General features: G+C 40.8%; 1 protein-coding gene across 1 annotated transcript in view; it reads right to left on the bottom strand.

Annotated features, from left to right (window-relative positions):
- The window catches only part of LONRF1 (LON peptidase N-terminal domain and ring finger 1), a 46,049-nt gene that overhangs the window by 20,456 nt on the left and 11,896 nt on the right, over positions 1 to 13,697 (bottom strand). The window contains 1 exon segment of the mRNA XM_002698692.7: positions 1,033 to 1,151. Within this exon segment, the coding sequence (XP_002698738.2) occupies positions 1,033 to 1,151 (119 nt within the window).

Raw genomic sequence — 13,697 nt, 5'->3', positions numbered from 1 at the left:
TTTCTAATTATATCCTGTCAATGATAAGTCCAGAGGGTTCTTTCCTATTTAATGGTTTTAAGAGCTTCCCTGGTGGCTCAGTTGGCAAAAGAGTTCTCCTGCAATGCAGGAGACCTGGGTTCGATCCTCGGGTTGGGAAGATCCCCTGGAGGAGGGCATGGCAACCCACTCCAGTATTCTTGCCTGGAGAATCCCACGGACAGAGGAGCCTGGTGGGCTACAGCCCATGGGGTCTCGCAAGAGTCAGACATGACAGCGACTAAACCACCGCTGCCACCAAAGCTGTCTGTACAAATCATTTTCCCTTGTATTCTTAACACTGATTTGACTTGTACCAACTGGTCATGTCATCATGAGATTCTGAATCATTTTATTAATTTATAAATTTTACAGCATCCTTACTATATAGTCCTCAAAGGCATAGCTTTGAATGCAGAAAAAAAAGTCACATTAAAAGATGACTTTTAACTTAAATAACATATATGGGAGATGGACTGATTTGCCTTGACAGTATTGGTAAAAAGGAGAATTTGTAAACCGATTATATAATATATACATGCTGCAGATCTTTTTTCAAAAGAGCATGGGCAAGGCCCCCATCTACCGTATTAAACGACTGCCTCATCACCCAGTTCCCATCACAATGCCTCAGTCAACTGTTCAGCCACAGAACCTCTTCTCTCTCCATTAATAAACCTCCTCTACTGACAACCTATTTGGGTCCATCTCCACAATAGGGCCAGATGTATGTCTTTGAGGAAATGCTGTATATTAGAGTTTGTTTGTTTTTTTTTTCCTGTGTGTCGAATTCAAGTTGTTCTCTAGTTAGGAAACAAACATTTCTTATAGTTTAAAAAACTGTCAGATGATATTCATCCACTCAAAATATTGACCTTAGACTTCCAGAACTATTCTATATATTTAAAAGAAATCACCCAATCCATTTCGTTGTAACTTACAATCATAATTGAAATGCATATTCCCTACAGTTGAAATTCTTAAATGTATGCAAATGTAAAACAGTAATTTTACCTCAGGCCAATTTGGCAGTTGAAAGAGAACTGCATTTAAATCTTCTATAGCTGCTTTAAACTCTTGGAGACCAGCATACGATTCAGCTCTGTAGATTTTCAGAGTCAAGTCGCTGGGCTCTGAAATCAATGTTATGAAGGTTTGATTATTTTTAAAAGATTAGTGTATAATCCACGGAAACATCATACTAGGGTAAGAACTGACTCCGCGATTCTAGTCAGTAACCACTGACGCAAAGGCAGTGAGCCAAGCACAGTACAGGTGCAACCCACTGGCATACTGACATTTCCCTAAGTTAGAGCAAATCCTCGGAGAAGGCAGTGGCACCCCACTCCAGTACTCTTGCCTGGAAAATCCCATGGGCGGAGCAGCCTGGTAGGCTGCAGTCCATGGGGTCGCAAGGAGTCAGACACGACTAAGCGACTTCACTTTCACTTTCATGCATTGGAGAAGGAAATGGCAACCCACTCCAGTGTTCTTGCCTGGAGAATCCCAGGGATGGCGGGGCCTGGTGGGCTGCAGTCTTTGGGGTCGCACAGAGTCGGACACGACTGAAGCGACTTAGCAGCAGTAGCAGCAGCATAGCAAATCCTTATGGTTAGATTATTTTAGTGGAGGAAACTGATTTTTTTAAAAAACTGAAAAATATTTGATAATATGATCACCCCTAAGAAACTGAATGTTTTCCTAACATAGGTAAAGATTTAGAAGATGTATCTTAGATGTTTAGAAGATTTGTCTTTTTGTGGTAAATCTTTTTTCATACCTGATTTTGAAATCTTTATAAATGACTACATGTGTAACTACTGCACATGGAATTCCCACAGTTACAAAGACTGACCGAGGCACGATCTTAGGAGAGGACACGGTGGCCCTGTTTCTGGAGGAAATGGGTTGACAAGAGTCAGGTTTCTTAAGAGGGAAAATTTTTTAAATTCCTTCCATTAATAAGAACAGGACTGGATGGCCCCAGAATGATTTAATTTCAAATATTTGAGGGTAAAAAGCTTTAAGTGATAATTTCACTATGCTGTCTCTACTTGAGAAACCAAACTAGTATCCAAAGGCACTAAAAATTTGAGACACTTAGTTGGTTCATTTATGATACTATAATCAATTACTACAGGTCATGTGGAATCTAGGAAAATGGTGCAGATGATCCTATTTTCGTACAGACTCGGACGCAGAGAATGGACATATGGACACCAGAGGGTAGAAAGGGAGGGTGGGACAGATTGAGAGGTCAGGATGGACATATATACACTGCCATGCGTGACACTGCTCATGGGAACCTGCCGAGCAGCACAGGGAACTCAGCTCGGTGCTCTGTAATGACCTGAGGGCTGGAGGCAGGCCCAAGAAGGAAAGGATTTTGTATACTTATAGCTGCTTCACTTCAGTGTACAGAAGAAACACACACTGTAGAACAATTATATTCCAATAAAAAAAGGTTAAAAAAAAAATTACTACAGGTACATAGATTCTGAAACTGAAGTCTAAGCCAGAAATCAATTTTCAGTATCTACAGATGACATTAACTTCACTCTTCTTTTTAAAGCTATTATTCATCTTTAAAGGCTTCCAAAATGTATGCTTATAAAATAAAGTATTTGTTGTGAGAAGGGCATAAAGACCTTACCACCCACCGTCCTGGGCAAACAAAATAAAAACTATAATAAAACTCCTTAATAGCTTCCTTTACTCTAGTTTTTAAATGATTGCTTGCTTCTTTACAGATAACTCTCGATTTAACAATTAGGCCTTTTCCAATTGCTGGTACTTGAGCACTCAAACTGTTACCTCAAATTTATACCAATGAAAAAATTTTAAGAATAAAATTAGTATTTCATGAAAATATTTCTTACTTCCTAAGCAGAAAAAGACATGTCTGGAACATTTCATCTTTTGTTTCTTAAAGCAATATAATTGTATATCATTATCCAAACAAAAACTCATAGAAACTGAAAGCTCCATGTGATTAATCAATCAAGAATGAGGAGTCTGAGCACCAAGCTAGATAGATGCTAGAGAGGTTTCAAAGATGTTACCTTCTCCTTGTCTCTGAGGAGCTTACAGTCACATTAGGAAATCCTATTTTCTTGTGAAATGGCATCATGTGGTCCTGACTGGACAAGCACAACCGGATTCCGGGAAACAGGGAGCAGCGGGTGCCCAGCCGGTCCAAGGAGTGGTCACCACAGCAGCATCCAGCTCCCTGAACTGGAGAGGATGGGGACCATGTCGGGCACAGCTGGGGTCCTGCAAACAGCACCCCTGGGACCCCCCTGTGCTCCGGCACCTCCAGAGAGAGGGGCTTCAGTCACAACAAGCAGCCCCCTCCACACTGGGATCCCTTACTGGACTGTTTTTCTTCTCACGTGTTTCCTTTTACAGCAGGTCCCCCCACACAACCCTGGAGGCAGTGCCCACGGGGACCTCATGAGTACCGTACCCTCTGATCAAGGTCCTTACCGCTTGGCGCTGCCCTTTACGCAGCTTCCCCAAGGCAGCGCTGCAGGAAGGGGCTGGGGAGACCTCTGTCTTTACAGCGCCAGGTCAGTCCACCACGCTTCTCCCCTCCGAGGGATGCAAACAAGGAGCTCAAGCTACCCAGGCTCCCTGGAAAGCTGGTGTCTACTGGGATGAGAAGTGTGGTGGACCCGTGAAGGAGAGGACAGGAGGGTCAGATCTTAAAACTCTTGTTTCCCGAATCCGTGCAGGTTTTGTTCTTACTGAGCATTTCACATGCCAATGGAATGGTGATTCTGACTGACTGTTGGGGAGCGGGGAGCCTCATCAGTTGCGTTCAAACTCCCACAAGAGTATTAAAGAGATTAGGGCCACTCCACTTGTTTCCTTCAAGTCCTTCCTAATTCAAAAAAAAAAAAAAAAACCAACCAATGCATGACTGAGGGTCTCTGAAATAGTATGAGGATACAGAACATCTGCCCTCTGTGTCCGCTTGTGGGAAAGGCAACTGTGAAAAAAATGCCATCAGCCAGCCTGTGTCATTACAGGCAACAGATATTCATGATCTGCTCCGTTCCGGGCCCCAGGACCCTGGGATGAACTGACCACCTCACTGCACGAGCCACCAGGGAGGGCCCGCCCCTCAGGCCACGGCTGCAGGCATGCAGTGCCTGGTGCACCACAGACTCGGTGTGTTGAAAAAGTGCAGAAATATAAAGATGTGTCAGGGCCGAGTGTCCTGGGCAGGATTTAATTCCTACCTCTTTTTTTCACCCTACCTCCAGCTGCATCAGATTTCCAACAGCCAGCTGTGCTTTTCCTCAGGCTCAGTCACTTTCCACACCTCCAGCACCCCCAAAAGGATATGTGTGCTGTATTCTGTTAGTAACACTGTCCAAATCAAACCTTTACCACAGTCAGCTTTACCTCCTCTAGTATTTCCCTAATCCATCCCTGGTCTTTTCCAATCCAATTGCTAATAACAACATTTTGAAAGCCAAAATTAAGCTAAGACTACTGTAACAGCCTGCTAACTGCACACCATGCCTCCAGTTTTACCTATACCCTCACCACCCACAGATGTCGTTATTTAGCACAACATCCACGTTCCTGCGTGCCTGGGTCCCACCCATCTCTCCAGCCTTATTTCCCATCAATATGAAATGTCCCAGTGAGTCCCAACAGGACCTAGCTACTCAGTCAGCCCCATGCACGCCTTTTCCTACTTCATGCCTCCTTCCTTTTCACAGAGCTTCCTCCTTGTGAGACCATCCCTACGCAACTCCCCTCTGTCTGGACAACTTTTTCTGATCCAGTAAGACTCAGCTCACCAAGCTCTTCTCCAAGGTGCTCTCCTTTGCATCTACTGCCACGTGGCATTCCAGAAGGATTCAGAGCCTGGAAGCCAGACAGCTTGGCTTCAACTTCTGCTCCTCTACTCACTCACTGTGAATTGGGGCAAATTACCTCTGTACCTCAGTTTCCTCAGCTATAAAATCTGAGTTTTTTTCCACCTATGGTCAATTAATCTACAACAAAGGAGGCAAGACTATACAGTGGAGAAAAGAGTGTCTCTTTAATAAACACTGCTGGGAAAACTGGACAGCTACATGTTAAAAATGAAACCAGAACACCACACATAAAAATAAGCTCAGAATGGATTAAAGGCCTGAATGTAAAGCTTCATAGACAAGCAAAAGCTAAGAGAATTCAGCATCACCAAACCAGCTGTACAACAAATGTTAAAGGAACTTCTGTAGATGGGAAACACAAGAGAAGGAAAAAACCCACGAACATACATATTGATAATTACCTTGAATGTAAATGGATTAAATGCTCCAACCAAAAGACAAGGGCTAGCTGAACAGATACAAACACAAGACCCATATATATGTTGTATACAAGAGATCCATGTTAGACCTAGGGACACATACAGACTGAAAGTGCGGGTATGGAAAAAGATATTCCATGCAAATGGGAATTAAAAGCAATACTCATATCAAACAGACTTTAAAATAAAGACTGTTACAAGAGATAAGAAAGGACACTACAGAATGATCAAGGGATCAATTCAAGAAGAAGATACAACAATTATAAATATTTATGCATCCAACATAGGAGCACCTCAATACATAAGGTAAGTGCTAACAGCCATAAAAGGGGTAGTCGACAGTAGCACAATAATGTGGGACTTTAACACCCCACTTACACCAATGGACAGATCATCCAGACAGAAAATACAAAAACACAAACTTTAAATGACACAACAGACCAGATAGACTTAATTGCTATTTATAGGACATTCTGGGGCTTCCCTGGTGGCTCAGACAGTAAAGAATCTGCCTGCAATGTGGGAGATCTGGGTTCGACCCTGGGTTGGAAAGATGCCCTGGAGGAGGGCATGGCAACCCACCCCAGTATTCTTGCCTGGAGAATCCACATGGACAGAGAAGCCTGGCGGGCTAAAGTCCATGGGATCGCAAACAGTCAGACACGACTGAGCGACTAAGCACAGCACAGGACATTCTACCCGAAAGCAGTAGAATATACATTCTTCTCAAGTGCACCCAGAACACTCCAGGATAGATCACATCTTGGGTCACAAATCAGGACAAAGAAAATTTAAGAAAACTGAAATAGTATCAAGCATCTTTTCCAACCACAAAGTTATGAGATTAGAAATCAATTACAGGGAAAAAAATGAGAAATTACATCTGACACTGCAGAAGAACTGTTAAAAAAAAAACCCACAAATACAGAGGCTAAATAGCGTGCTGCCAATAACTGAGAGATCACTAAAGAAATCAAAGAAAAAAAAATACACAGAAACAAATGACAAAGAAAACACAAGGGGGTTTTTCTGGTGGCTCAGTGGTAAAGAATGCACCTGCCAATACAGGAGACATGAGTCTGATCCCTGGTCTGGGATCCCACATGCCCTGCAGCAACTAAGCCAGTGCACCACAACTACTCAGCCTGTGCTCTTGAGCCCGGTAGCCACAACTACTGAAGCCTGTGCGTCTAGAGCCTGTGCTCCATAACCAGAGAAGTAATCACAGTTAGAAGCCTGTGCCCTGCAACTAAAGAGCAGGCCCCACTCCCTGCAACTAGAGAAAAAGCCTGCGCAGCAATGAAGTCCCAGCACAACCAAAAAAAAAAAAAAAACCCACGATGATCCACAACTTATGGGACTCAGCAAAAACAGTTCAAACACTTCTAACAATCTCACCTTAAGAAACAAGAAAAATCTCAGATAGTCTAAACTTACATCTAATGCAACCAGAGAAGGAAGGACAAAGAAAACCCCAAGTCAGCAGGAAAGAAATCATAAAGATCAGAGCAGAAACAGAAAAGAGGAAAATAATAGCAATCGATAAAACTAAATGTTGGTTATTTGAGAAGATAAAATTGATAAACCTTTAGCTTTAGCCAGATTCAAAGAAAAAAAGGGAGAGTACTCAAATAATAAAATGAAAAATGAGAAATAACACCTGACACTACAGAAATACAATGATCATAACAGACAACTACTACAAGCATCTATATGCCAATAAAATGGGACAACCTGGGAGAAATGGACAAATTCTTAAAAAGATACAACTTTCCAAAACTGAATGAGGAAGAATTTGAAACTATAAACAGAATAATCACAGGTAACGAAATTGAAACTGTAATTAAAAATCTTCCAACAAACAAAAGTCCAGGACCAGACAGTTTCACAGACCAATTCTATCATTTATTTAGGGAAATAACACCCATCCTGCTCAAACTCGTCCAAAAAACTGCAGAGAGAATTTGTTCCATGAGGCCACAATCACCCTGATAACAAAACCAGACAAAGATATCACAAAAAAGAAAATTACAGACCAGTATCACTGATGAACATAAATGCAGAAATCCTCAACAAAACACTAGCAAACAGAATCCACCAATACATTAATCAAACACCAAGATCAAGTGGGATTTATCCCATGAATGCAAAGATTCTTCAAAATATACACATCGATATGATACTCCGTATTAACAAATTAAAGAATAAAAAAAAATATGATCATCTCAATAGACGCAGGAAAAACTTCTGACAAAATTCAACATCCATTTATGATAAAAACTTTCCAGAAAAGTGGGCACAGAGGCAACAGACATCAACATGATGAAGGCCACGTACGACAAACCACAGCAAACATCATTCTCAATGGTGAAAACTAAAAGCATTTCCTCTATGATCAGGAACGAGACAAGAATGTCCGCTTTCACCATTTTTATTCAGCATAGTTTTAGAAGTCCTAGCCGTGGCAATCAGAGAAAAAGCAAGAAAGGGGGTACAAACTGGAAAAGAAGAAGTAAAACTGTCACTGTCCGCAAATCCCACCATACTATACATAGAAAACCCTAAAGATGCCACTAAAGAAATACTAGAGCTAATCAATGAATTGGGTAAAGCTGCAGGATACAACATTAATGCACAGAAATCTCCTGCATTCCTATACACTAATAACAAAAGATCTGAAAGAGAAATTAAACAATCACACTTACCATCAAAACAAAAAGAATAAAATACCCAGGAATAAACCTACCTAGAGAGACAAAAGGCCTGTACTCAGAAAACTATAAAACACTGATGACAAAAGATGACACGAACAGATGGAGAAATATGCCATGTTCCTGGACTAGAAGAATCAATATTGTGAAAATGATTATACAAAGCAATCTATAGATTCAATGCAATCCATCCCCAAAGCAATCTACAGATTCAATGCAATCCCTATCAAATTCCCAATGGAATTCTTTACAGATTTAGAACAAAAAAATTTACGATTTGTATGAAAATATAAAAGACCTCAAATAGCCAAAGCAATCCTGAGGAAGGAAAATGGAGAGACATCAAAAGCAGAGACGTCATTTTGCTGCAGAGTCAAAGCTATGGTTTTTCCAGTAGTTGTGTACCAATACAAGAGCTGGACCATAAAAAAGTCTGAGTGCCAAAGAACTGATGCTTTCAAACTGCGGTGTTGGAGAAGACTCTTGAGAGTCCCTTGGACTGTAAGATCAAACCAGTCAATCCTAAAGGAAATCAACTCTCAATATTCATTGGAAGGACTGATGCTGAAGCTCCAATCCTTTGGCCACCTGATGCAAAGAGCCAACTCACTGGAAAAGACCCTAATGCTGGGAAAGATTGAAGGCAGGAGGAGAAGGGGGTGACAGAGGATGAGATGGTTGGATGGCCTCACTGACCCAATGTACATGAGTTTGAGCAAACACTGGGAGGTAGTGAAGGACAGGGAAGCCAGGGTGTGCTACAGTCCATGGAGTCACAAAAAGTTGACTGAGTGACTGAAAAACAAGAACAACAACATGCAGCTCAATATCAAAACATCAGCCCAATCAAAAATGGCTGGAAGACTTAAACAGACATCTTTCCAAAAAGACATACAGATGGGCAAAAGGCACATGAAAAGACACTCAACATCACCAAATATTAGATAAATGCAAATCAAAACTACAATAAAGTATCAGTTCATACCAGTGAGAATGGCCATCATCAAAAAACCTACAAACACTGATTAGCTCTAGTAATTCCATTCACCATTAAAAAGAAAAAATAAAATATTTAGGAATATATCTACCTAAAGAAACAAAAGACCTATATATAGAAAACTATAAAACACTGGTGAAAGAAATCAAAGAGGACACAAATAGATGGAGAAATATACCATGTTCATGGATCGGAAGAATCAATATAGTGAAAATGAGTATACTACCCAAAGCAATCTATAGATTCAATGCAATCCCTATCAAGCTACCAATGGTATTTTTCACAGAGCTAGAACAAATAATTTCACAATTTGTATGGAAATACAAAAAACCTCGAATAGCCAAAGAAATCTTGAGAAAGAAGAATGAAACTGGAGGAATCAACCTGCCTGACTTCAGTCTCTACTACAAAGCCACAGTCATCAAGACAGTATGGTACTGGCACAAAGACAGAAATGTAGATCAATGGAACAAAGTAGAAAGCCCAGAGATAAATCCACGCACCTATGGACACCTTATCTTTGACAAAGGAGCCAAGAATATACAATGGAGAAAAGACAATCTCTTTAACAAGTGGTGCTGGGAAAACTGGTCAACTACTTGTAAAAGAATGAACTAGAACACTTTCTAACACCATACACAAAAATAAACTCAAAATGGATTAAAGATCTCAACGTAAGACCAGAAACTATAAAACTCCTAGAAGAAAACACAGGCAAAACATTCTCCAACATAAACCACAGCAGGATCCTCTATGACCCACCTCCCAGAATACTGGAAATAAAAGCAAAAATAAATAAATGGGACCTAATTAAAAGCTTCTGCACAACAAAGGAAACTATAAGCAAGGTGAAAAGACAGCCTTCAGAATGAGGGAAAATAACAGCAAACAAAGCAACGGACAAAGAATTAATCTCAAAAATATACAAGCAACTTCTGCAGCTCAATTCCAGGAAAATAAACGACCCAATCAAAAAGTGGGCCAAAGAACTAAACAGACATTTCTCCAAAGAAGACATACAGATGGCTAACAAACACATGAAAAGTTGCTCAACATCACTCATTATCAGAGAAATGCAAATCAAAACTACAATGAGGTACCATCTCACGCCAGTCAGAATGGCTGCTATCCAAAAGTCTACAAGCAATAAATGCTGGAGAGGGTGTGGAGAAAAGGGAACCCTCTTACACTGTTGGTGGGAATGAAAACTAGTACAGCCACTATGGAGAACAGTGCAGAGATTCGTTAAAAAACTGGAAATAGAACTGCCATACGACCCAGCAATCCCACTGCTGGGCATACACACCGAGGAAACCAGAATCGAAAGAGACATGTGTACCCCAGTGTTCAACACAGCACTGTTTATAATAGCCAGGACATGAAAGCATCCTAGATGTCCATCAGCAGATGAATGGATAAGAAAGCTCTGGTACATATACACAATGGAGTATTACTCAGACATTAAAAAAAATACATTTGAATCAGTTCTAATAAGGTGGATGAAACTGAAGCCTATTATACAGAGTGAAGTAAGCCATAAAGAAAAACACCAATACAGTATACTAACGCATACATATGGAATTTAGAAGACGGTAACGATAACCCTGTATGCGAGACAGCAAAAGAAACACAGATGTATAGAACAGTCTTTTGGACTCTGTGGGAGAGGGCGAGGGTGGGATGATTTGGCAGAATAGTGTTGAAACATGTAAATTATCATATGTGAAACGAATTGCCAGTCCAGGTTCGATGCATGATACAGGGTGCTTGGGGCTGGTGCACTGGGATGACCCAGAGGGATGGGATGGGGAGGAAGGCGGGAGGGGGGTTCAGGATGGGGAACACGTGTACACCCGTGGTGTACATCATGTCAATGTATGGCAAAACCAATACAATATTGTAAAGTAAAAAAAAAAAAAAAAAATCTACAAACAATAAATGTTAGAGAGGGTGTGGAGAATAAGGAACCTTCTTGCTCTGCTGGTGAGAGTGTAAACTGATATAGCCACAGTAGAGAATTAATTGTATGGAGGTTCTTTAAAAAACTAAAACTAGAATTACCATATGACCCAGCAATCCCATTTCTGGGCATATACCCTGGGAAAACTGTAAGTCAAAACGACACATGTACCCCAACATTCAGTGCAACAGTATTTACCATAGCCAGGACATGGAAGCAAAGCAAATGCCCAAGACAGATGACCCAACGTTCAGTGCAACAGTACTTACAATAGCCAAGACATGGAAGCAAAGCAAATGCCCAAGACAGATGAATGGATAAAGAAGATATGGTACATATATACAACAGAATATTACTCAGCCATGAAAAGGAATGGAACTGGGTCACTGGTAGAGGTGTTGATGGACGTAGAGTCTGTCATACAGAGTGAAGTCAGAAAGAGAAAAACAAGTATCATGTATTAACGCATACATGTGGAATCTAGAAAAATGGTACAGATGAACCTATATCCAGGGCAGGAATAGAGATGGAGTCATAGATCATGGACACATGGACATAGAGGAGAAAGGAGAGAGAGAGATGAGTTGGGAGATTCATTTTATTGTACAGCAGAAACTAATCTAACACTGTAAAGGAATTATACTCCAATTTTAAAAGAAAAGACTTAAATGTAAGACCTGGTATTAGAAAATTCTCTCAAGAAAACATGGGGAGAAAATACTCTGACATAAATCTGAGCAATACCTTTGTAGATCCGCCTCCCAGAGTAATGGAAATAAAACGAAAAATAAATGAGACCTAGTCAAACTCAAAAACTTTTGCACAGTAAAGGAAACCATAAAACAAAAAGACAACCCACCGAATGGGGCTTCCCCGGTGGTTCAGTGGTTAAGAATCCACTTGCCAATGCAGAAGACTCAGGTTCAATCTCTGGGTCGGGAAGATCCCCTGGACAGAGGAGCCTGGTGGGCTACAGTCCATAGGGTTGCATACAGCTGGACACGACTGAGAACCAAATCACCACCACCACCACGTTTGAAACAGATAACCAATAAGGACCTACTGTATAGCACAGAGAACTCTGCTCAATATTCTGTAATAAGCTAAATGGAAAAGAATTTAAGAATAATACATGTATATATATAATTGAATCACTTTGCTATATACCTGAAACTAACACACTGTTAACCTAACTCCAATAATATTCAAAGGATAATTGCTTTAGAATGTTGTGTTGGTTTCTGCTGTACAATGAAGTAAATCAGCTAAAGGTATGCGTATACTCCCTCCCTCTTGGACCTCCCTCCTCCCACCATCCCACCCCTCTGCTGCTGCTGCTAAGTCACTTCAGTCGTGTCCGACTCTGTGTGACCCCAGAGACCGCAGCCCACCAGGCTCCGCCGTCCCTGGGATTCTCCAGGCAAGAACACTGGAGTGGGTTGCCATTTCCTTCTCCACCCACCCCTCTAGGTCATCACAAAGCACATGAATTGAATTTCCTGGCTATACAGCTGCTTCCTGCTAGTTCTCTCTTTTACATACGGTAGTATGCATTTGTCAATGCTACTCTCTCAATTCGTCCCACCCTCTCCTTCCCCCACCCCAGGGTCCACAGGTCCGTTCTCGATGCCTGTGTCTCTATTTCTGCCCCGTAAACAGGTTCATCGGTACTATTTTTTCTAGATTCCATGTATATGTGTTAATATACAGTATTTGTTTTTCTGACTTACTTCACTCTGTATAACAGGCTCTAGGTTCATCCACCTCACTACAACTGACTCAAATTCGTTCCTTTTTATGGGTGATAAAATAAAAATTAAAAAAAACAAAAACAAAAAAAACCCCTACCCCCAAGGGAAGAACTGAACTAATTTTAAATAGACTTTTTAAATGCAAAAATATACACAAAGGAGCAAAGGGTAAGAATTTTAAATATGTGAGATGATAATTTTTTTCAGTTAATACAGTTATTTGGTAACAATAAAAACTATAAACTGTTCTAAATGATCTACAGCCTTCAGAACAATCCTATATGGGTCTAACATTGTTTGCATTTTTATAAAGAAACTGAGTACAGAGAGTTTAAGTATCTTGCCCAAGACCAAACAGCTTCTAAGTGAAGGATTCTAGGTGCTCCCTCCAGCCACCTGGATCCAGAGTTCCTGCTGTTCACCTCTACTAATAGCAGGGCTCACAGGGCTACTCAAGACAGAAGTAACATGTGCACAGTACTTACAACAGCGCTTGGTAAATTATAAGCTCTATTTAAGTGTTTGCTATTATGATTGCATTCCATCACTGTATGTGCGTAGCATATATTTAATTATTAAAAAAAAAACCTGTTTTTGAGCTACCTCCATTATTTACTGTCTCTGTATCCTCTATTCCGGCTTTGATAAATGTCTGCTGAAGCAAGGGAAATTCATTAAAATCTGTCCCCTTGGGCTCGTCAATCTTTGCCCTCATTCCCTCTTCTCTTCAACATGGTGGTATCGTGAGTACTTAGGTCAATAAAACAACTGAAATAAAATTCTGTTACACATCTGATGAAACTAGCTTTAAGTGGTCCAAGGTACCTCATGGGCTGTGGGAAGAGAGTTCTCCAAAGTGGAGACTTCTCAAAGAAATCGGTTTTCCAGGAGGTGATGGGTAGTAAGAGGTGTGTATACATCATTTATCTTCAAGAAACTTGTTTTG

The sequence above is a fragment of the Bos taurus genome, chromosome 27, assembly GCF_002263795.3.
Source record: "Bos taurus isolate L1 Dominette 01449 registration number 42190680 breed Hereford chromosome 27, ARS-UCD2.0, whole genome shotgun sequence".
NCBI lineage: Eukaryota > Metazoa > Chordata > Mammalia > Artiodactyla > Bovidae > Bos > Bos taurus.
Note: the sequence above shows the minus strand (reverse complement) of the source record. Positions and strands in the feature narration are given on the sequence as shown.